Source organism: Helicoverpa armigera, chromosome 21 (genome assembly GCF_030705265.1).
Source record: "Helicoverpa armigera isolate CAAS_96S chromosome 21, ASM3070526v1, whole genome shotgun sequence".
Taxonomy (NCBI): Eukaryota; Metazoa; Arthropoda; class Insecta; order Lepidoptera; family Noctuidae; genus Helicoverpa; species Helicoverpa armigera.
This window is the reverse complement of record NC_087140.1, coordinates 1,653,891-1,678,132: the sequence shown is the minus strand read 5'-3', so window position 1 is coordinate 1,678,132 and position 24,242 is coordinate 1,653,891. Positions and strand designations below refer to the sequence as shown.

Here is a 24,242-nt window from a genome sequence, read left to right as displayed (position 1 = left end):
AATCTTATTTGTTAAATTACCACACGATGTTAATCGGCAGTCAAATCCATTTGCAACGTGAAATTCATTAAAAATCTAATTAATGAAGTGATGTGAGTGCAATCTGGAGTTATGATCTCCCCGCGCTAGCACCTCAGCGCGCTCGTTACCGACAAATGTACGACATAATTTTATGATTAGTGTTTTTAAAGTATATCTCAACATTGCTGGAATGAACACATAAATTGTCACTAGTATTACGAGAGCCGCATCCAGTTTTATTTTGCAAACAATCTTGTGCTATTGACAAAAATGTGAAACATGTCCATTTCGCATCTATGTATGTGCATAATTTTGAAGATAAATATTATGATTCTATGCAGATTCCAAATCAGTGAAATGGCTTAGTTTTCTTTGCAATCTGATTGGAATCACTTGAAACTGTGCATAAAAGAACAGATCCTAAGGCCAAAGAGTCTTCGGCATAAGAGCGATTAATTTGTGTGTGCACTATGTCAAGTTCCGCACATCTGAAGTACGAGAATCGTCTTGGCAATAAATACATATCTACTGTAGTCGAACCTAGCTCAGAGTACCGAGCCTTCTAGCCACATTTTTCTGTATAGTCATGTATTCTGACTTCCGAATTTTTCTGTTTGTAGATGGATTTTTATCTTAATATATATAATGTACCTGGTTACCGTATGAAGTTAACTATAGATACGAATAACCCTTAAAGTTGGCAGACTTTAAATGTCAGACTTCAGAATTTGATACACTCCGGCCTTGACTTTCAATCAAATTATGAAAGTATGGAAAAGTTGGCACTTTCTGATCATCAACATACGTCATACTCCTCCCATGACACACGTGAGTCAGGTTCCAACTGTCGCGAGAGGCTCGACAGGCACGCCGCGCGCCTGCCAAGTGGCACCGCCCGAGCTGCTGCCAGTGGCGCAATCATTACTGTCCCAACAATCGATACTGTTGGGAAATGCATCGACACTTTCGTGTTCTTATAGCATTTCTACATTGTAGTTGAACATGGAATTTTACGGGCATAAAGTCATTTATCTCGGATCACCATAGCGTGCTGAGTTTATGGGTTCAATAAGCGTGAAATTCATAAAAAATATGTGGAGTTTCTATACTGTTGGTAATAGTGGTAGTAAAGGATTATCAATCAATATTAATGGGCAATCGGCTTATTGCAGGCCCAAAAGATTCGTATGATTCCTTTACCATCCTCACCTTTGTCTAATTAAACTAAAACCAAGTAAACCCACTTATGTAAATATAGATTAAGTTTATTTTAAAATACTAAACCCAATCTCATTAGGTTAGGTTTAAAGTCAAACATATGCACTACCGTGACTGCTGTGGGAATGCAATTGAGTATGTTTACACCTGTGGAGGCCGGTAATCCGTCAGCTGCGGAAACCCTGGCCTCAATAGTGGCACCAGTGCGTCAGAGTTGCATTGATGACACTTATATGTAGTGTACTTCATGCAATATAACAGTATTATTTCTAGAAAGGATAAGGAGTCCTGATAATTATGTGAGGCAACATTCGATACAAACATGGTAACGTACAGCAAACCTGAAGAATGCTTTATTCATCATCTAACGAGCCTTTTCTCAACTATGTTGGGGTCGGCTTCCAGTCTCTAACGGGATGCAGCTGAGTACCAGTGTTTCAAAGGAGCGACTGCCTATCTGACCTCCTCGACCCAGTTACCCAGTTACCAGTTACTTACTGGCTTCTGACTGCCAAGGATGGTCAACGACAGCCGGAACCTACAGTTTAACGTGCAATCCGAAACACACTCATTGGTGTCCCAAGATACACTTAGAAAGTACATACAAACTTTGAAAAATTGTTAATTGTTTGTCATTTTGCCAGAAGAGATTTTTTTACCTGTTCACCTATGTTAAATTGTAATTAATTGATGCAATAAATGTGACGGTCATGTCCCTTAAGATATTCCATTCTTGATACTTCCCTTTCTCAAAAATATTGTAGCATTTCTATGCATATAAACATCCACGGTCTGAAAACGATCTATTCCTATATTTGGAGCTAAGCTATTCAAAAACAAAATGTATTCTTTCATGTTTGATCTTGTAACTTGTCTACGTGTTACTTATTTCACTTTGATCAACTAAGTAATCTTTCTTACTTAAAAACTTTAAAACATGGTAACCGTGGTTACTTTGGCGTAGCAGTTGTCCCTGTAACTCATTGAACAAGTACAACATCGTAAACTAGGCTACTTGAGGTGGACTCCGGTGTTGGCAGACGACCAAGAATGTCCCATATATCCAATGACTTTCCAATAACAGTGCATAAAGAATTTGGGACTGTGTGTCTGTATGCTTCCGTAAGAGGAGCACCCAGAGGGAGTCTCATATTAAGAAGTGACCCACATTATCAATGCTAAACTAACTATATCTGATCTGTATTGATTCCAAGGTGTGTAAATACAACGGCGTGTGCAGATAAGTCCAAACCTATGGAAGGACGAAAAACTATAGAAAGAAATATGACTACTTCCATAGAGATATTGATATAAACTATAACGTTGAGTAAGAAGTATTCCTGGAATATTGCTTTCATAGTAATCTAATCATCCTACAATTATCTCTCGATACGCATGTCTGTTGGATTATAAAACTTATGTTGCAACACTGTTAAAGACTTCTAACACCACATTAGCTCTTGAGAGACCTGAAGTTGATGATGTTAAATCTCTAAAATCGACCACACCAAAAGGTCGCCTGCGGCTGATTCGAAAAGAGCAGAGAAAACTCTGACAAGGCAACACTTGTTATCAAACCATAGTCTACCTAAATGAGTATCTAATTTAGAGCATCCATTGAAATACTGTATTGAGCAGCTTTCATAAATTGACATTAAAAAGCCAGTCATAAAGAAAGCTAAGGCTGTTAGCCGAGTCCATGTAACATATATACTATGAAAAGACATGGCTTTTGTAAAAGACGATAGTTAAGGTACAAACCAATAGACCTACAGAATTCAGCGAGTTTATGAAGTTCACTACCTGTAACACTAATGATATCCTAATACAACGGTACTTATGTGTAGATATTAGCTACCACTTGAACGCACTGAAGCGTATAATATTGAACAGATAAACGGGTAACTTCTTAACACAGAACTTAAATCAGAGAATCATCAGCTGCTAGTGAATACAAGACCAGTGTCCTGAGCTGCTAACCACAACTGAGTAGAGTCGCAATAGCTACGTGAAATACAAGACAACCCAAGGCTACGTATGTGGGGCTGGATTAGCAGCAGCACGGAACAAAGTATTTCAAGTGGCAATGGATACGGCCGCGGTAAACTTCCATTCAATAAAGTTATATTTGTAAAGAATTGAGCGGCGTTCGTTGTACCCAGGAAACTGCCCCACCACAGGTGAGCTGATTATTTTTAAATCCAAACAAAAGCGTTGCCACGGCTGAGCCGGCGCGCCGCCCAAACTGTTCTGATGCCGAATCGAAGACTATCGTATTTGTCGAACTAAAAAAGGAATCGCGAGCGCAGCGGTCGTGGGGAGGGGAGAGACGGAGGGGGGATTCTCCTGGATCTCCGAGAGGGAACGAAAACTCGGAGTCAGGGTGGGACTGCCGAGCGGAACAGTCTCTCCTTCGTCGATCGTCCAACACACAACACAATGGTAAGTGTTAGACACAGTGACACCCAGTGAATACACAAGTGATAGTAAAGTGAATTGTGATGAAGTGGTGAACACTTTGAAGATATCCGCGATACACATCCCGATGGAGAAGTCACCGGCCTAACAGATAACAACGCGAACAGAACGGAACAACGCCGCGGTTAGATCATAGTGAACCCGTCGACTGTGATACTGCATCGTGATATAATTATTTTTCAACACTGAACACGCTTAGAACGGTCTTGCGAATATCTAGTAGTACAATGAACATTAATATTATCCGGACGTCTAGAACTTCGAAATCAATCAATAAGCGGTAGCTGATGCTTATTTAAAAAAAAAACGGTTGTTAAAATTAACTTCACGTAATATCGAACAGCTGTTAACATCTAAATAATTCAATGAACATCACACAATCATAATAAAACTAGAAAATATAATGTTGGATCATACAACAGTACACGCTTAAGACTTAACACGTCAATAGTTATGGCGCTCATACAAGATTTACTCAAAGCAAATCTTTAAACAATATTAGCAATCAAACTCAATTCATTAATTCAAAACGTAATAACAAATATAAATAATTAATTAATACCTGAAGCTGAAGAAATGGGAGCACGCGCGCTTCTATAAATAACATGATGTAACTGAGCAGTGGTGATGAGGCGGGCGTAAGCGAAACTGGGAGCTAAATATAGAGGCGCCTCCACGCCACGCCTAAACGGGACTGGGCCGGTGAAAACACGCGGTAATTATCTTGCAATCACTGACCAAAAACAAAACAACCAACCTAATGATCTTCATGACGATTTCCAAATTTCGCTTTATTTCAAAACTATCACCGTAGCTGCTATTTTCTAAATAAATGATGAAGGCAAATGGAATTCTTGAACGAACGAACGAAGGCAAACAGAACTAGGTACGGTTTAAAACAATCAAATCTATTAAGCAACGAAGCAGAACCTCCTACAACTCCAATTCAAAATCATACAAGCACATCTTGTTATCTACACTGGGAACACAATACACTAAGTCGAACTTAAGGAATATGAACGAGAAATCACTAAAGATAATATTTATTTCCAGGCGGATAAAGATAAGAAGGTAAAGAAGAAGAAGGCAAAGGAAGATGCACCAGCAGAAGAGGCGCCAGCTGCGGCTGCGCCCGCCGCCACTGGTGGCAGCGACAGGCAGTCGTCGCGTGGAAGCCGCAAGGCCAAGCGCACCGGCTCCAATGTCTTCTCCATGTTCTCACAGAAGCAGGTCGCTGAGTTCAAGGAGGTAAGCAAAGAAATACAATATTATCCTCTAGAGAGACTACAATAAAGAGAAGATTCAGTCTAAATCCCCTCTCTCGCTGAAATTACATTATTTTGCTGATGTTTGGGAACCATGTAGTTCGATCCATTTCGATCTAGGCTAGAAATACATATAAGAGCAATCTAAGCAAAATCATCATTCTATGAAATTGAATACAAACAAAGCTGACTACGTCAACTAAGTAGAACTTGAGGATCTGTGTCACAATCGTGTTTAGCTCGTGCTCGGCTGCCTGTTTAGTAAACACAGCCCGCTATCTCTTGTTTTCATTGTCTTTAATTACGCATACATTTTCAAAATTGTGGGCTCGTGACGTCCTTAGTTTACAACTTAGCACAGCTTAGATTGCCAATTCGTAGATTGCCAATTATCTTTGCATATCCTGATCCTTCCGCAAACCGTTGCTGTATTTATTATTTTTGTATGGAATAAATAGTAATGAATCGTCTCTGTTCTGCAGGCCTTCCAGCTAATGGACCACGACAAGGATGGCATCATCGGCAAGAACGATCTGCGCGCCACCTTCGACTCGCTCGGCAGGCTGGCGTCGGAGAAGGAGCTCGACGAGATGGTCGGTGAGGCCTCTGGCCCCATCAACTTCACCCAGCTCCTGACCCTCTTCGCGAACCGCATGTCCGGCGGCTCCGACGAGGACGACGTCGTCATCAACGCCTTCAAGACCTTCGACGACGAGGGCAAGATCGACTCCGAGAGGCTCAGGCACGCCCTCATGACCTGGGGCGACAAGTTCTCCGCCGACGAGGTCGACGAAGCGTACGACCAGATGGACATTGACGACAAAGGCTTCATCGACACCGCGAAGCTGATCTCCATGCTCACCGCCAGCGCGGAGGAGGAGGAGGGCGGCGAGGCCGCGTAGATATTCCATCGAGTCACCATCGAAACAAGGTGTTGAGACGCAGCGCAAGCAGCACACCGCCCGGCCGCCGCACGGTTCTACTCATCGGATTAAAGAGCACGATGTGAACCGACAACATTTTTTATTTAATTTCTTTATGTAATTAATTTATTGTTTCCATTTTTTTAATTTATATATAATGAAAATATAGTTCTACTATTACCAAAGTATTGTGTAGTACTGTCCCCGTACTATGTTTGACCAACTACAGAAGGGATATTTATAAGGAATACTATGTATTCATATTCTGTTTCAAATAAAGAATCTATAAAGTCTGAACTAAATGACATGTGTCCAAACGGTCACACTTTTACAGAAACATGAATGTTATCATTACACCACACTCAGCACAAGGCACCTGCATTCAGACACGGCCCCCTCGTGGTACACAATCAGTAATGGCTACATAGAATTATGTATATTCATACCTACATTATATGCACATTCAAAAATTGGAAACTTTCCCCGATATTCACACTTAACATTTAAATAAGAACGCATACGCAAAAATTACCAAGAGCAACTTCCTTGTACCTACACACTTTGAACATAATATTATACCAATACAAGAGCCTGGAAGCTGACCCCAACATACTTGGGAAAAAGGCTCGGGAGATGATAATTATACCAATACAAACCAAGCACTCAGTAAGTTATATTAGTAAAACAACAACAGATAGATAGAGCAAACAAGAACATATGCTTTTTCCCTTTATAGTTGTTTACAGAGCTACATATAATTGCCAGCTTAATGTTTATCTTACCCTGATGAAAAAAAACCTTCAGGTCAGTACCGTAACTAGGGCGGTGCCAGCGGTGCCCAGGCACAGGGCGCAGACCCTGGAGGGGCGCAGAAATGACCAGATCAGTATCTAGTTTTGTTTCATACATGGTAGTTAGTAGGTACATTTTGTTTTATTGCGAATATGGTGTAGACGCGCCCTCTGTACTGTCTATATCTATATGCCATTTTTCAAGCGATCTTGAAACAACAACACTTGTAAAGGTACAAGTTGGCAGCCGACCGCAGGCGACAACTGCAGACGACATGTCGTCGCTTCATGCAACTACGGAGGGAATTTCATAGAAATACATAGAAACCAGTAGTGTCGTTGCGACACGTCGCGTCGTCTGCAGTTGTCGCCTGCGGTCGGCTGCCAACTTGTACCTTAAAGGTGGTTTTATATTTGTCTGATGTGTCGTGACGTGACGCGTCAGAACGGTATCGGTTTCATACATTTAGTACTAGCTGGTGCCCGCGACTTCGTCTGCGCAGGATTAGTATTTCGAACTGAATGATGTCTGACATGGCAGATGTAATTCTATTTGCAGATGACACTTCCCTTATTTTTAAAATTAATAGAAAAGAATCTAGCCATGTACATGTAGATGATTGCCTGGCTACTCTTTCAAAATGGTTTGCTGCCAATAATCTATTACTAAACAGCACAAAAACAAAATGTATAAAATTCGCGTTACCCAATGTAGCCCAAGCTGATCTCAACATCACGCTTGAGGGCAATAAACTAGACTTAATTAAAGAAACCACCTTCTTGGGCATAACCTTAGATTCAACTTTACAATGGGGTGCCCACATTACAGCCTTGTCGGCTAAACTTAGTTCTGCAGCTTTTGCAGTAAGAAAAATAAAGCAACTTACGGATGTAGCAACGGCTAGGCTAGTATATTTCGCCTACTTTCACAGTCTAATGTCTTATGGCACTTTACTGTGGGGGGCAGCGGCTGACGTAGAATCTGTTTTTATACTCCAGAAACGGGCAATTCGAGCTATATATAATATGGGACCTCGCGAATCACTGAGAGAGTTTTTTAAAGAAATCAATATTCTCACGTTGCCTTCTCTCTATATTCTTGAAAACATCATGTTTGTTCGAAAAAATTTACACCGGTACGAGGTAAAAGGCGACATTCACAATATTAATACTAGAAATAAGCATAAAATAGTCGTCCCAAAATTTAGATTAAGCAAAACAAACAAATCGTTTCTAGGGAATAGTGTTCGGTTTTACAATAAGCTACCTAAATGTATAACAGACCTTACTGATAAAAAATTCAAGAATGTCGTCAAGTCTACTCTTATTAAGAGAGCATACTATAAAATCAAAGACTATATTGACGACAAGGATGTATGGCGTTAGTCCTACATTGCACAAGTGGCTTCCCTGGCGACTGGCAGGCTGTCTAGGAATATCTCTGTCCTCATTAATGTTCTTGCTCTTATCATGTTGTTATTATTATTATTTCTTTTTTCTTTTGCTTTATATAACTTGGTGTGTTTAATTTATTAACTTCTTAAAATAGTTTGTTTGATTTTCTCTTATAACTTCCTAGTTCAACTTGCATTGTATAACTTTCTCAAAGTCAACCCAAAAAATATTGTAAACATTTCTTTTTCATGTTATTATCGTATGTATCAATACATACAAATTGTAACACTTATTATGTTTTTAAAAAGAGTAACCATGGAGTTTCTTGCCCGTTCTTCTCCATAGGAAGCTACTTTTGGAATGGGCAACTAGAAGCAAACTTATTTATAATTTTGACGTTCATAAGTGCTTGTAAAGGCCTACATGAAATAAATGATTTGATTTGATTTGATTTGAACAATATGTTTATAAATTGTAGCCTATGTATCATCATAGCCATGTTTATAATCGAGAATCGCTTAATAAAGGAAATATTTCATATAGCTAATATAGCAAAATACGTCCTTTAGTAATTTACACAGCGCTCATAAATGTTTAATTAAAACCAGGGTGAGGAATGCTAGCAAATTCCTATCTATCTGGAGATGATTGATCTGACAGTAATTAATAGGGAAACCGATAACTCAGACGATAGGCAGACTACTAGAAATGTACCAGGAAGAAACTCTCAGCCTGAATTTTCCTGGAGTTGCAGGCCCCAGATCAAAACTACTTGCGACGAACTAAAATCAATGATTTTCTCATATTTTATTACTACGTGGTGTACTCGCATGTGATTCTGGATACCTGTTTGTACTTATTAAAATAAGCTAAGCGAACATGAACAACTAATAGAACAACTGCACATGACTACTATAAACTTTTAGGACACTGACTGAGACCTGACTTTTTGTATAAAAAGTTTCTGAACGAGTTATTGATTGTCAAAGTGACAGCGCACGTTTATGCCAATGGAGTCACTGTCACTTGTCAGTGTCACAACAAATACTTGTTTTGTTGTGTTGTGAATGTTTGTAGTTTTGTAATCGACAATGACGGCTGAAAACAGCGAGAATACAACGAAGACATTCAATTACTCGTTCCCGACATGCATCAGCGAGGAAGTGCAGTTCAAGCTGGAGGTGCCGGTGGAGATCCCGCACGCCGGCTCCACCAGGGAGCTGGTGCAGCGCGTCATCAGCATGTTCCACATCCCCGTCTACTTGGAGGAAGGTACGGAGCTGTGCCCGCTATCATCTAGGAGGGCGGACCAGTTTCGTCTCGCTAGGTGTGCGACCACTCGAGTATCGAGTATAGTTAACTCGTTATCATGAAACCTCCCACTTCCTTGCAATCAGTACCAGTGTTTACATTTATGTCAGTGTGTTTTGGGAATGTACACTGCAGATATTCTTAATTTTACACCATCTAATCTAGATTATTATCATGGAGCCCAACTTTTATACTTAAACCAAATTGCTTTTAAAATTGCAGACCTAAATGAAAAATTAGCAAAATTTGTAGCTGAAGAAACCAAAAACTTTCACAATGAAAGAGACAGGAAGCTTCTGAACCAGCTGAAGAACAGTGAGATCAATGTGGAAGGCATTGTGAAGGGCTGGGAGAAGCTGTTCAAGGACAATGTCATGGAGTTTGCAGAACAGAAGGGCACCTCCGATGAGGAAGTGTTCGCAGCCGCCTACCACAAGCTGGTGCACTCCCCACTCGAGACTATCCTACAAGTAGAGAACTCATACGCTAAGACTGTCATGAACACCCTCAATAATAGGGATGAAGATATCAAAAAACTCACACAGAAGTAAGTTCTGCTCACTTGAATGCCCAACATTGCATGATAAATCAATAGCTCATGCTTTGTCTCATTATAAAATCCTTTTCTGATTACAAATATTTCACTAACAGACAAACAGAGGAGATGGAAGAGAAAGTCCGTCTACTGAACACATCAACAACAGAGGAAGAGATCAATGAGCTGGCAGCGCAGCAGTTTGAGCAGCAAGCCCTGGTGGCCGGCCGCTGGGGGTCACAGCTAGACGCACTGCGGCAGACGCAGCGGGCACAGCACCGCGCCTGGCTCATGAACACACTGGAGGAGTATCAAAGCACCTCTGCACTCAACACACCCAGGTATGACTGACTATGACACCTATGACTTTGCATTTGAAGTAAACAGCTGCCAAACCAATTACTGTGCAGTCTGGAGCAATGGCCGTAGCATCTACTGTGGTAGCTAATATCTAGTGCGGTAGTAAGTAGTGTGGTGGCACCATTGGTATGCCCCATGCAGGGCTTTATAGTATGCCCACTACCCTAATTCCTTTTTCTTCTTTTTATGTAGCCCCTGATCTACTCCTCCTAAGTACTTCTTAAGTAGTCCCCTTTTATTTATTTATTTATTTAATATTTCTGCACATTTTGTACAAGGGCGGACTTAACGCCTTAGGCGTAACTTAACTTAACTTTTTATGTATTGCCTGATATCTACTTTCTTATGTATCCCTACATACTCCCTAATGTATTTCCTTATCTACCTGCATATATACTTATCCATATACTCCCCGTATGCACTCCCTCAAGTATGTTCAATGCTTTTCATTGACACATGGGGCAGTAGTTGAGTATGATTGTGTGCAGCAACTCACCGCTGGGCACGTTCTCCCCGGAGGCGGGCGGCGCGGCGGCGCCGGCGGCGGCCAGCGAGCGCCTGGAGGAGAGCTTCACCATCCACCTGGGCAGCCAGCTCAAGCAGACGCACAACATCCGCATCGTCGCCATGGACCTGCTCGACCTCTGCTCCGTCGACCATGTCGACAAGTCAGTCCTCACTGCTTTTCATGTCTTCATTCAATGATATTTTAGTAGTGTTAGTTTTTCCAACGTAATGTTTATGTGTATACGTTTGTTCCTTTGTAATGATCGCGTTTGATTATTGTTATGTCAAGTCATTGCGGACGTATGTAAGCATCATCACATCGAGGAAATTACTAAATGCAACAAAAAACAAAATGGCGCGCACATATGAGTATCAAATTGAAAAGATGTATCTATTAAAGTTCATTTCTTTGAAAACTCAGTTTAAAAATGAAACGAGGTTAAAATCTATGTAAAAACAATAATAAAAATTACTTAATTAATTGAATTAGCAGTATTTTATTTGTTTAATATGTATTTATTTGAAAAGTCTTATCAAGATTGTCACAAATGGAGTATTGCACACGATGTTCTAAATTCAAATCACTTTGCCGCTCTAGAGGATAAAAACGGCTTTTGCGCTCAGATATCAAAGGGTAAAACTACTCTTTCTGAGATGGTGGGATGAAAATGTTATTTATGTATGGGCGTATGGCACAGCCCGAGCGAGTCGTCGCGGCGGCTGGGCACGGCGCTGTCGCTGTACGGCTCGGAGCTGGCGGGCGCCGTGCTGCTGACGGAGGCGCCGCCGCGCCGCCCCGCGCCGCCCACCACGCTGCTGCTGCGCGCCGCCGAGCGCTCCACCGAGCACCACTTCGCCGACGCCGACCACCAGCTGCGCACCATCAGCGAGAAGGTCCAAGAACCGGTATGTTAACACTTACTTTTACTCAATAGCTAGTGAATGGATTTTGACTTTTGATATATAGAGGTGTACTTAATCGATGAACGCCATATTTCGGCCTTATTAAAGGCATAGTGATACCCGCTATAACTTGTCATACTCTGTGATAAGGTGGAGCGGCGGAACACGCAGCGGCTGCAGCAGGCGGACAGCGCGGCGGGCTCCGGCAACGGCTCGCGCTTCAAGAGCAAGCGCAACCTGCAGACCGGTGACATATTCATCACCAAGCACAGCAACCTGGCCGAGGTGCACGTCGTCTTCCATCTCATCGTCGACGACTCCTCGCTCAGATCTGGTCAGTCCCGCAGTACTCCGCTTCAATTACAAAATTAGAGCATGACCATATTGTAGATCAGCTCTTTACCAACTCTTAGAGACCGGCGGGCGCCGCTTGACGGTACGGCGCAGCATAATTAGGTGATGAGTGAAAGTATAACTTACTATTAATTACAGTAGAGGTGTAGCAATGAAATCGAAATTTTCTGCTCTTCGCTTTAAAATGCACTGCGTGACACTATGGTTTTAATGTTAATTTACAGGAGACATCACATCTCGGCACCCTGCTATTTTGGGTCTGCGGAACATCCTGAAGGCGGCGTGCAGCAACGACATCACCAGCATCTCGATACCGCTGCTGCTGCGCCATGAGATGTCCGAGGTATAAGTCAAACACTAAGCAATTCAGTTTTGTTGAACGTCTTTATCTTGGGACTGACTGGTTTCTTTAAAAAATTTAAAAGTTGTTTCACTGCCTAATTCATAGAGGAAGTGTACTAGGCAAGCTTTTAATCCGCGGGAAAGATTAGGAAGTAGAAGTTTCCGGTGGAGGAGTAGTAATGCGGGGTTTGTGCTTAGGAGATGACGGCGGCGTGGTGCGTGCGGCGCGCGGAGCTGGTGCTGAAGTGCGTGAAGGGCTTCATGCTGGAGGCGGCGGGCTGGGGCGGCGCCGAGCTGCGCACGCTGCACTTCGCGCTGCCGCCGCGCGCCGCGCCCGCCACCTTCGCCGCGCTGGCCGCGCTCACGCCCAACATCTTCCGCGTCTCCAACCCCGTCAAGTTCCGCACCTGGTGCTGAGCCCACTCACACATACGAGCGGGCGACGCGACGCGACGTGTTGCACTCGAGGCGACTGTTCCATTATGTAATCAAAGTAGCTTATTCAGTTATAACTTATTCCTTAGGCTGAAAATTGGGCGTTGTTTAGAGCGTGCAGGCGAGCGCTACTAAATGCATGTTGAGACTGAAGTCAGTGGAAAATCAAACAGTTTTCCAAAACAACTAATTATTGTTGTTCGGTAAAAAGCTATAACTTAAGAGCAGGAAAACTCCTTAAGTTAGAAATGTAGTATAAATAAATATCGCAACTAGCTTTTGCCCGCGACTTCGTTCGCGTGAAATAGTGACTTCCGGCAGATTTTTGGTTTGACCAATAGATGGCGCTACATGGAATAAATTGTATTTATATATATTTTTTTTGTAATAAGAACTATTCTATGTCCTTTCTTAAGTTCCAAACTATGTCTGTACGAATTTCACACAAATCGTTACTGAAACGATTTGTGTGAATAAAAACCAGCATTCATGGACACTGCGAACGAACGAAACTTTTATTTCCCGATCGTCCAGTGTTGAAGAAAGGGTGTTACCGAGCGGGAACAACCCGCGCGAATTAATTGCGGCCATAGTTCAAGATGACAATAAGTTACTGTAACATTCCAAATCAAATCGGTGGACGGTAGATAGGATTGAGTAGGGGGTAAAAAACAGTACAGTATTCACGAAATTGTTTATTAAAAGCTATGCAACAACATTTTTAAAATATCAATTCCAAATCTTATATTAATAATTTTGACTCTTGTCAGTACGTATATCTTGTCATTTTTCAATTAATTCAATATTGTACTTTGTTCCCTATATATTGCCTACTTTGCATTTCGTACTTCCAGTTACCTGCAACTATTTCATGTTTTTTTTAATAATGGAAATCTGCCAAGTTTGTAATTTTCATCAAGGTAAAAAGATAAAAACTTATGATTAGTTATGATACAATAAAACAATAATCTACGAATTATGAAAACAATAACATAATCCAAGAATATGTACTAACCACTGAACAATGTGCGTTCACTAGCACCGATCAGCTTTTAAACTAAATGTGTTTGCATTCAGGATCCCGACATTGTATCCTTCTCAGTAAAATATAAGATGTATGCAACATGTGCTAGTTTGTGTTACAATTAGCGTATTAAAAAATAAGAAAAACCTTATAGCAAAAAGAGCTTACAAATATAATTGAAATGAACATGATAAGAGAGAAGCTACTTTGTGAAATATTGTGCTAAGGTATTTATTCTGATGTAAATCACTGGGCACTGGCGGACCACAGCGCGGTAACTCCAGATAACTACTTGCTCTACCAAGTATCAGAGAAATGTTAGAATTTTTAAAATCCATCATAATATACCTAGATAAAATCTATTAGTCAGAGGGTAAAACATTGATGCGGTTTAAAATAAATTATATTCGACTGGAACATAATCCATAATAGATTCGTTGTGGACTGAGTATGAATAAAATCGCCCGGATATAAACTATTATTTCATACTTTGTACATAATATTACTACAAGAACACAAGGTCCCTGAGGAACGCTAAAACATAAAATTATCCCAAAATATAGCGCGCGGCGTCAAACATGCGCGCATCTGAAACAAAACTTAGCGTCGGTCACATTGTCTCACAACATATACACATTGTAACATTGCGACGCGGTCCTTCGCGACCACTGCCACGGCGATGACCAACAATAAATAAACGTCTTGTTTTACTTTATATAGTTTTGTTACATGTATCAAAATATTTAAATTTTCTTCTTTTCTTAAATTCATTCATTCATTCAGTCATTATTTGTAATTATAAGTGTGTAAAATCATTATACTATAAGTGTTTAAAAAGTATAAAACTGTATAGTTATGTATATATTGTATCATGTATAGTTTGTAAGCAATAAATATAAATTATTTATACTTGGAGTTTGTTATGAAACCCTGAGTCTCACCTTATGATAAGTATTATTTGTACTTGAGTTTAGTGTAGCACGTTGAATGTTCGTTATCTCCGGCGACTCCGGCCCGCGGTCTTGCCTGTTCACAGACAACGAAACATCAGAGGTTTACATCAGAAACAAACGAGTGAGAACTGTGCCATCACCACAAACCAAATTACTCGTGACGTCATTCTTCTTTGTACGTTTTATACATATACTCCCTGATTTACTCTCCTATATACTGCCTTAGTTAATTCCTGATGAACTCCCCCTGTATACTCCCTTATGTAGTACCTCTACGTAGTCTCTTTTGTTCTCCCTTGAGAACACTCTTGTGTTCTTCCTCTATAAACTCCCTTAGAATGCTCTCCCTATGTACTCGCCCAGTAAGTATATTCCCTTATGTACTCACTATTCACTTACTTATGTCCATTTTTATGTGCTACCCTATAAACTATATGTATATTCCCCCTGTATAAACAGTTACATTATAAACCTTCCTATTAAATCTCTCTATGTATGAAAAACCGCATGAAAATCGGTTGCGTAGTTTTGAATATTTAAGCGTACAAAGGGACAGAAAAGGGGACTTTTTTTATACTATGTAGTGAAGGAACATAAACATAAGATACATGCACGCGAAGTAGACAAGGATATAGAGTAATGTGTAGAGGTACCTGCGGGCTGCAGCGCGGGCGCGGCTGCCTTGCCGCGAGCTCGCTTGCTGCGCTCTGCACACAAACATGTCACGTTACTCCATTGCATTGTGTCATATTATACCCAACATCAGACATCATGTAACATTACCTTGCACAGGTGACGGCTCCACCGCAGTTGCTCTTTTACGCTTTCCAGTCTGAGTTACAGGAACAATCTCACTTTTTGCCTAGAAACACCAGTCATATATAAATCATTGGAACAAGAAGACTTTCATTTTAGTGAAATCTAAATACAAATGAATGATTAAGGTCTGGTTTCAATGCTATGTGCCAGATAAAGACTTCTTATAATTTCTACTAAATATGTATTGCAGTGAAACTAAAAGTTATAGTTTATCTGTGAGAGAAGGTCCTGATAGGCTATAAAGAGGCTTTATAAATAGATTTACCTTTCTGCCTCTAGCAGGTTTGTGGTTGGGGTCGGGCGACGGGTCCGGCTTGCGCAGCTTGGCGGGCGCGGCGGCGGGCGCGGCGGAGCTCTTGCGCTTGCGCGAGGCCGCACCCGCCGGCGCCGAGGCCACGCCGGATTTGTCTTCCTTATTATTACTCGCCTTTTTATTGGTGGCGGGTGGCGCGTCTGTCTTACGAGATTTCCGAGTTTTGGTAGCAGACCTCGCCACGGACTCGTTGTCTTCAGACTCCTTCGCGTTGGTCTTCCTTCCTCTGGTTTTGGGTTGTACTTCGGCTGGACGAGTAATTCTCTTAGAGTGTGTTTTAGGTTGAGATTTGTTGGGAGATTCGGATCGGCGATTCGGCGGCGGGCGGCGGGCGGCGCGGGGCTTGAGCTGCGGCGAGGGCTTGCTGACGGCGAGGGTGGCGCGGAGCACCTTAGCGCGCGTACTCTTTGGTGTCTTTGGTTTTTCGTCTTTCACAGATTGATTGTTTCGAGTGGCGCGAGTTTTCTTGACACTAGGCTTGGGCGTCGCGGGAGGCTCTGGCTGTTTTCGTTTTCTTGACGCTCTGGGCTTCGGACTCATTACGGGAGATTTCTTTGCGACGACCACCTTCGCACCGCGCTTCTTAGTGTTTGTTTGAGGAGTGGAGGGAAGAGTAGACACATCTTTTCTACGAGACCGAGTCGTTTTGACTGGAACAGGCGTCGCTACTTTTTTAGTAGCTTTAGTTTTTTTAGCAGAACTCACTTTTTTAACAGGACTCACTTTTTTCGCTGGACTCACTTTTTTTGGAGAACGCACTTTTTTAACAGGACTCGCTTTTATAACTGTGCTTGTTTTGGCCTTAGTTGTGCGAGTATTCCTAGTCTTCACGGGACTTGTCGTTTTCGCTTTAATAGTGGTATTTCTAGCTTTGGCTTTCTCTTTTTTGGGGCTAGTATTTTTTTTTGGAGTCTTAGGTTTGGCCCTACTGCGAGTCTTTTTAGGAGAAGGTTTCACTATTGCAGGAGTTGTCGCGTCTTCTACATTTTCAGTATTAGCTCTCGTGCTTCTCGCGTTCTTCTTTGGTTTCTCTTCGGATGCTCTGGAAGGAATATTAAAATTATATTAAATGTAAACGGATCAAAAACGTGGGATAATGTATGAAAATAACGAACACAAGTGGATGCGGCAGTACGTGTACGTACGTGGAGTGGTGGAGAGCGGCGATGGGCGACATGCGCGCCAGCCCCTGCAGCCCCGCGGCCGCCGCCGCCGCGCGCGCCTTCAGCGGCGTGGAGTGGCCCCGCGCGCGCTTCTTGAGCGGCAGCGGCGCCAGCGAGCGCTTCTTCAGCGGCAGCACCAGCGAGCCCGACGCCCGCCCGCCGCGGCCGCTGTGTCGAGCCTCTTCCTCTAGCGCCTGCTCCGACTTGGACCTCCGCGCCTTCGATCTGTTCGCGGCGGAGTCGTCGGCGGCCTGTAAGGACTCCAGGTAGTTCTTTATTTGCAGTCTCTTGTTCAACTCCTGTTCCAGCCAACTGTCGGAGTTCGTCACCTGATCTAAGGATGCGTGTAATGATTTAGTTTTCAGAGCTTTCGTCTTCTGAACTGTCTTCTCGGTGGAGAATGTTTTAGAATAGACCGCTCTGATCTGCTGCTTGCCGACCAGCTGATCGAACAGGCTCTCCGCGCGCGTGGACACGGTCGCCGACGACAGGTTGGACAAGTTGAACAGCTCCTCCACTCCGCTGACGTCACTCAGATCGTTCCGTGTCTCGCGCCTGAACGTTCGCTTCACCCCTCGCACATCGCTCAGATCGTTTTTAGGACTTCGTCTTTTTAAAATTCTTTTAACTCCAGATACATTCCGTAGATCATTGGCAGGACTTCGTGTTTTAAATAATTTCTTTACGCCCCTTACGTCATCTAATTCGTTTCTGGGCGATCTCCTCTCAGCGGTTTGGAACAACGCTTTGACGCCGGTGACGCGGCGCAAATCATTTTTGGGCGAGGAAGCGAACACCTGTTTAACTCTGACGTCACTCAAGCGGTTCCTAGGGCTCCTGGCGAATATGTTCTTGAGGCCAGTGACGTCGGTGAAGTCGTTCTTGATGGAGCGGCGGGCGCGGGGCGGGCGGCGCGGCGCGGGGCTGGCGCTGCGCGGCGTGCTGAGCGGGCTCACGAACAGCTCGGGCGTGTAGCGGTCGGCGTGGTCGGGCGGCGCCTCGTCGTCGAACTCGCGGCGCCGCGACAGCTCCGTCATGCTCTGCGACAGCTTGCGCTTCACCGGGCTGCTGAACAGTTGCTTCACGATGTCGGACTCGTTCAGGTCGTCGATGATGGACCGCTTCGACTGCGGCTTCTTGGCCGTCGAATGTTTGTTCTTCACCGCCTCCTGAACTAACTTGACGGCGCTCTTGGGCGTCGCCACTTCACCGTTGTGGGTCTGGTTTAATTTGTCCACAGAGTCACTGCTCAACCTCAATCTAGTTTTTCTCACACTGAAGCTCATAGACTTAGATTTAGCCCCGATTCTGGTCCTAGGTCCTGAGATTCCTCCGATTGTCTTTCTTTTAGTATTGAATGAAGTCCTGCCTTTTCTTGTAGCTTTTTGTGAAACAAAAGAACTTTGGCTGGAATCTAAAAGGCTTTGAATACTCAGAACAGGTGTGCTGGCTTCCTCGGGACTATGTCTATTTTCCGGTGTACTGATGCCTTCGTTTTGCGCTGGTGAATGCGTGGGCGTCGCTACAGTATCATCGGCAGCCAAACGTGTGCTAATTCTGATAGATTTTGAAGTGGTGCTGATGCGTTTGGAGGTCCTCGGGGAGTCATCGTCGTCTTCGAGCAGCAACAAGTCAGTGTCGTTGAGACGCGACCTGCTGCGCGACGCGCGCGATATCCGAGTGCTGTTCACCGTTATATGCTTCTTGGCATCCTCCGTGTTCTCGGGGGTCGACAACGATTTCGATCGTTTCGATTTGGACCCGCGGACTGTGGAGCGCGATCCGTTCACGGAAACATTACTGAAAGTGTCGAGGCTCGGGTCGGACCGAGATCTAGGAGTGGACGGCCGGCCCTTAGCGTAGGGTGTGCTGGAGCCCAGGAGGGTCGCGTCAATGGTGGAGCGAGTCTGCCGCCCGGCGGCGGTGCGAGGAGTCCCGAACGTCGTGAGGCCGGAGCCGGCGGAGTCGTACACGGAGTCTTCGGTGTCCACGGACACCAGGTCCACGATGGAGTAGGACTCCAGCGCGCGCGGCTCGCGCGGGCTCAGCGTGCGCGTCAGCTGCGCCACGCCCGCGCCGCCCGAGCGTCTGCCCAGCGCCCGCGCCACCAGCATGCTGCCGCGCGAGCTGCGCGCCGCCGAGCGCGGGGCGGCGCCGGGGGAGGCGGTGGGGGACGCGGGGGCGGCGCCCAGGCTGCGCTGCAGGAGGTGTGCGGAGCGCGCGTGGATGGAGCGGCGCGGGGAGGGCGAGGGCGCGGGGGAGGGCGCGGGAGAGGGCGCGGGCGAGGACGAGTAGCGCAGCGTGGCGTCGTCGTCGGAGGCGCCGCCCGACGCCAGCATCGCGTCCGACGCGCCCGAGTAGTTCTCCAGGTTGCTCAGGTCGAACTTGATAGACTCCGCCTTCCTGCTGCCGCGCTTGCCGGAAGGATCTTTCAGGGCCGACTTTCTGGGACTTTTCGCCGCGACCGACTTCCTGGGACTGTTATGTCCTGACGAGCGCGATGCTCTGTTACTATTTCGTAATGATGAATTGCGTCCGTCTGAATCGGAGATCTCAAGGATTGTTACCTAAGAAAAGAACAATTTGAAATTATGATATTCTATTTAACATGGAATTGGTTTATAAAAATTCTATTTAAGTAAAAAAAGTTAAGTTTCGTATATGACCTACTGCCACAGTAATTTCAACATTCCACCTACTGTGACAGTTATGTACATTGTACAATATAAAGTCAATACATTACAGGCAGTATCTAAGTGCAATTTAGATATGAATGAGCGCGGTGACGTGAGCACCGTCGACGAGGAGCTAGCACTGACCGAGCGGCTGGCGGCGGGGCGGCGCGGCGCGGGGCGCGGGGCGGCGGCGGGGCTGGGCCTCTTCACCAGCAGGGCGGGCGAGCTGGCGGCGCGGGACACCTGCCCCGTCATCAGCCGGAGCGCCGCCTGCTTGGTCTCGTCTGCACACAAGCGAACCCTCACTCACGGTGCAAGCGCATCACACATACACAACATTTTAAACAACAGATTTATTCTATAGATACAATGCTGCTGAAAAGTACGAATATTACAGAAAAAAAAAAGAAACAATGTGCTTGATTGTATTACTTAGGTACTTAATTGAAAGAGACTTACTTTGTGCTAAGTACTAATTTAATAGAGTATTATTGAACGAATCATAGGTATCGCGCCGTGATGCACCAGCCAGTCAGTGGTTGATTACGTAATAATATGTAAATCGGTATGCGCGCGAATATATGATAATGAATGACGGCGCGACTAGAATGGCGCTGTAAGTGGGAGTTATCGTACCGATATATTTACCAACTTTATAATTCAAGGTCGCTGCACTCCTACAGCACAGTCTGCTTGTGACGAACTCCGCTCTGACCTCGCTAGTCTGACGCGACACTCGCACTCCGGAAATACATTAAGCTACCCGCAGTTCTATCTTCCACAAGTTTCAATTCATATCAAAGTCCATCTGATTGAGTTCATCAGGTCAGAGCGCAACGTATAAGGCGAGCGGAGCCAATACAATGGTGCAATTGGGCTGTTCTGTTTTACCGTAAGTATCATGTATTAGTTTCAATTTTGTTTAGTCTCTAAAATTAAAGAAATGTCTGGCTGCCTACTGAAGGTATGTAGGAACTTACCCATTTTAAGCGGTTCTTCGATTTTAGTGAGTTTCAGCTTGTGTGCGCTCTGCGCCCGCTTGAGCACGGCGAGGCGCAGCGGCGTGGCGCTGGCGGCCGTGCGGCGGCGCGGCGGCGTGGCGCCGACGGCGGTGCGGCGGCGCGGCGGCGTGGCGATGGCGGGCTGGCGGCGAGGCGGCGTGGCGCTGGCGGCGCGGCGGCGCGGGCTGCGCTTGCGGGACTCGATCCACAGCGTCGCCTTGGTGGTGCCGTGCAGCTGCGCCGCGCTCTTGGGACTCACGCGGCTGTTGGACTTGCGCTTCCCCTTGTCGCTCTCTGCGTCCGTGACGGACGTGTCCGCCTCACCCTTAGATGTTCTAGGCCGCTTGTTCCCTTGTACCGGCGTCCTCGGCGCGTTTTTATCTAAGACAAACGCACATAAGAAATGCTATACCAGTGGCACGTATGTAGGGCTGGGTAAGTAATTGTAAGAAAAGACTACCAATTGGCTGCGCGATGTCTCTTCTCTGCGGCTGCACAATGGCCACCTGTTTGCCGCCGGCGCTGCCTGCAACAACCCAGATCTTGAGCAAACATCCACGTTTTGTTGACCACACTTGACTCTTGACTCTACTTGACTCTACACATGAAACTTTCGAGCGACAGCAGACGGCTGTCTAGAGTTTCGCGAAGAAACAACGATCGATCGATCAGGTGCAGGACCGCCATGCTTTGCGAGGCATGGAGCTGTATCACCAGACTCCAATTTTTAAAAGCTTTTTTATATAACTTGCAATCTATTACTATATTAGAATAAAAAATAAAAGGAAACAATCAATCCAAATTAAACAAAAAGAGGTCGTTAAAACCCACAAACACCCATCAACCGTGGAAATGTATAATATGTGTGGTACGCACCAGGCATGGAGGCTCTGTGGGACATCTCGATGGCGCGGCGCAGCGCGGGGTCGGGCGCGGCCGCCGGCGCCGGCCCGCTGCCGCGCCGCAAGCCGCGCCGCTTGCGCCGCGACACGTGCAGCGCTGCGCACACAAACACGCTCTCACATCTGACACATCCGCCGAGCTATGCCCACTCGCGCACTACGTACCCGGCTCGGGCGCCTGCGGGCGCGGCGCGCTGGCGTCGGCGTACTCCCAGCGCAGCTGGCGGCCGCCGATGCTGATGACGTCGCCGTGCCGCAGCGCAGCCACGCTCACGCACCGCCCGTTCACCAGCGTCTCCTCCTCGCACACGTTGCGCACCACCGTCTGACCGCACAACTCTTATTCTATACATATTCTCAATACATAAACAAATTACTGAGTTTCTATCAATGGATTCGTGTTAAGGACTCCCACACAAAACTGTGATGCGATTTTGTCCGGCAAACCGTTTAGTAGGGTAATCGTACCTTCAAGTGTGTCATTTTTTTGGGCATGTTGATAATAAACTCCAAAACTCTTCAAATGAGCAGTTGTTCATTCTAAATTAATTTTAAAAATATGTTCTTCAGTTCTCAACCCATAGTACTTTCTAATAAATAGCTGAACCCAGAATCTTCTTTTCCTTTTATTTCTATTAAACAATAACAGCATTGCAATAATCTTTTTGGGATCCATCTTACAAATCCTAAAAACACATCCAATATGACACACTTGATACACTTGAAAGTTGTTACTGTATCAAACCGGCTGCTGAACATAATCGCATTACATTACAGTTTTGTGTGGGCCCTTAATAATCTTTACAATACAATTGTAGTTCTAATTAACTTTTATCTAATTTTTGTTATAACGGCAGTATTAGACTACTCATAATATAATGATCAGCGTTCAATGTAAACCTCAAAAAAATTAATGTGGGCAAAACGGCATGCAGATAGTGGCATACCACCCCAAATAATTCTCATTTCCATGTACAGAAATCAGTTTTCTACTAGTAGTTATTACATGCATACAAAAAAATAACTTAGCATAGACATTGTGCCAGAATGGCGACCATCTGACATCCCAGTGAGTGTCAACTTGGCCAACTCCTTTAATATATTATGATTATAACATTTCCTTAAATCATAAACATTTAAAGTATATTTGTACATAGTTTCTATAGCAATAATAGCAATTAAATTGTACAAATAAAGTTATTTACACCAAACCAAACCTTGTTCTTACCTAAGCAGTATAGTGCTGGTTGCAAGTGACTACTACAGAATGCATGTCTGTGCCAGATGTAGGAAAATAACCACCTTGTTATATTAACATGGATTACCTGGTTGGCATGCACTACCACAGTGGCATGGTGAGGGCTGACCGTGGGCAGCATGATACGGATGTCGCAGGCGGGGTCACTGCCCAGGGTGGCCAGGCCCTCCGCCAGCGGGAACCGCTTCACGTCGCGCCCCGCGCGGTCCACCACCACCAACCGACCACCCGACATTTCTGACAAACAACATTACTCTCATGTACAACATTACACTCTCACATAAGCTTGACAGGAGATTTGCAATTAGCTCTTACAACTGGCGCTGTTCATTCATTTGTACGTTACACGGGAAATGTTGTTATTGTGGTTCAACTAGACTAAACAGATCATGTATATTAATCATTTAGACTATTAAAAGGCACAATGTCGGAAATACAATAGGCTGATTTCATGGAAATTGTTTTTAATTTCTGGACGAATTGTTATGACAGCCAAACTGTTTCCCGCCAACAGGTCCCTGAGCTAAGCGAGCCCCCAGCAACTTCATTAGCTATGGTGATTTTAATCGTCGAAATATTGTACACAACACCCTGTTAGAATACATTTTCGATTAAATAAATGTCGGATTAAAAATAGCTAATGGGAACTTTGCAAAAACAAATATAAACTAATACAACGCAACCGGCTATGCTCAAATAAACTCACCGCTGTCAAATTTCTGCTTTTAATTTTGATAATAATTTATGCATAATACGTATTGTGGTACAAAACCTGTTGAAACGGTACACATTTATCATAAAATAACATTAAATCGTTTAAATATACACAACCGTATTGCGATAGTCAACAACAACGTCAAACACGAACACAATTACAATAATGGCGTCGTCCACCGTTTTGTTTGACTGACTGAAAGCGCGTGTCAAACTCAACCATAAATCGGCCAACCCCGACTGTTAATGTATTGTCTATGGACATACAGGGCGGTAGGCATGTGGTAGGCTTCGGGTGGCTTCGGGTCAGCATACTAGACGTAATAATACCTACCACTTGCTAGTATAACTTCCTACTACTATGGTATGGTACTACGTTCTATGCATCAAGAATATGCCTAGCTATGATCATATTATCTCGATGGCTATGATGATGAGGTCAGCACTTTATGTCCACAGAGTACATTTTTAGGGAAGTTGGGTCCACAGGTTCATCTTTATAGTTGAGGTGTCGAATGGAAGGAGCTTACATACAACAAAAAGCCTAAAGGATAATGAGAGGTTTTCTTTTTGTTTTGAGAA

The 24,242-nt window shown here is 44.3% G+C and overlaps 3 protein-coding genes across 10 annotated transcripts; 2 read left to right on the top strand and 1 right to left on the bottom strand.

Moving 5' to 3' along the window:
• Window positions 1–3,523: 3,523 nt before the first annotated feature.
• Window positions 3,524–6,090, top strand: LOC110380796 (myosin regulatory light chain 2). The gene is made up of 3 exons (XM_021340909.3): window positions 3,524–3,681; window positions 4,771–4,965; window positions 5,465–6,090. The coding sequence occupies exons 1-3, from the start codon at window positions 3,679–3,681 to the stop codon at window positions 5,882–5,884; spliced, it is 618 nt and encodes a 205-aa protein (XP_021196584.1). The 5' UTR covers window positions 3,524–3,678; the 3' UTR covers window positions 5,885–6,090.
• A 2,518-nt stretch (window positions 6,091–8,608) lies between these two features.
• Window positions 8,609–14,040, top strand: LOC135116676 (protein C12orf4 homolog). Its single transcript, XM_064040092.1, has 8 exons — window positions 8,609–9,363; window positions 9,625–9,949; window positions 10,054–10,278; window positions 10,786–10,965; window positions 11,503–11,710; window positions 11,858–12,041; window positions 12,286–12,404; window positions 12,602–14,040. Exons 1-8 carry the CDS (start codon window positions 9,183–9,185, stop codon window positions 12,818–12,820), a joined length of 1,641 nt encoding a protein of 546 aa, XP_063896162.1. The 5' UTR covers window positions 8,609–9,182; the 3' UTR covers window positions 12,821–14,040.
• LOC110380793 (serine/arginine repetitive matrix protein 1) lies at window positions 13,517–24,014 on the bottom strand. Of its 8 annotated transcripts, none has more exons than XM_049849079.2 (13): window positions 23,995–24,014; window positions 23,014–23,183; window positions 21,854–22,013; window positions 21,663–21,785; window positions 21,247–21,312; window positions 20,766–21,167; window positions 19,930–20,069; window positions 17,093–19,677; window positions 15,900–16,989; window positions 15,599–15,677; window positions 15,469–15,522; window positions 14,804–14,888; window positions 13,517–14,450 (listed from the first exon to the last, which is right to left on the bottom strand). In XM_049849079.2, the coding sequence occupies exons 2-12, from the start codon at window positions 23,179–23,181 to the stop codon at window positions 14,857–14,859; spliced, it is 4,899 nt and encodes a 1,632-aa protein (XP_049705036.2). In that variant the 5' UTR covers window positions 23,182–23,183; window positions 23,995–24,014; the 3' UTR covers window positions 13,517–14,450; window positions 14,804–14,856. The 8 variants fall into 8 exon arrangements, with proteins under 8 accessions (XP_049705036.2, XP_049705034.2, XP_049705033.2 ...); XM_049849077.2 differs by lacking the exon at window positions 23,995–24,014 and adding an exon at window positions 23,815–23,904; XM_049849076.2 differs by lacking the exon at window positions 23,995–24,014 and adding an exon at window positions 23,653–23,873.
• Window positions 24,015–24,242: the final 228 nt, after the last annotated feature.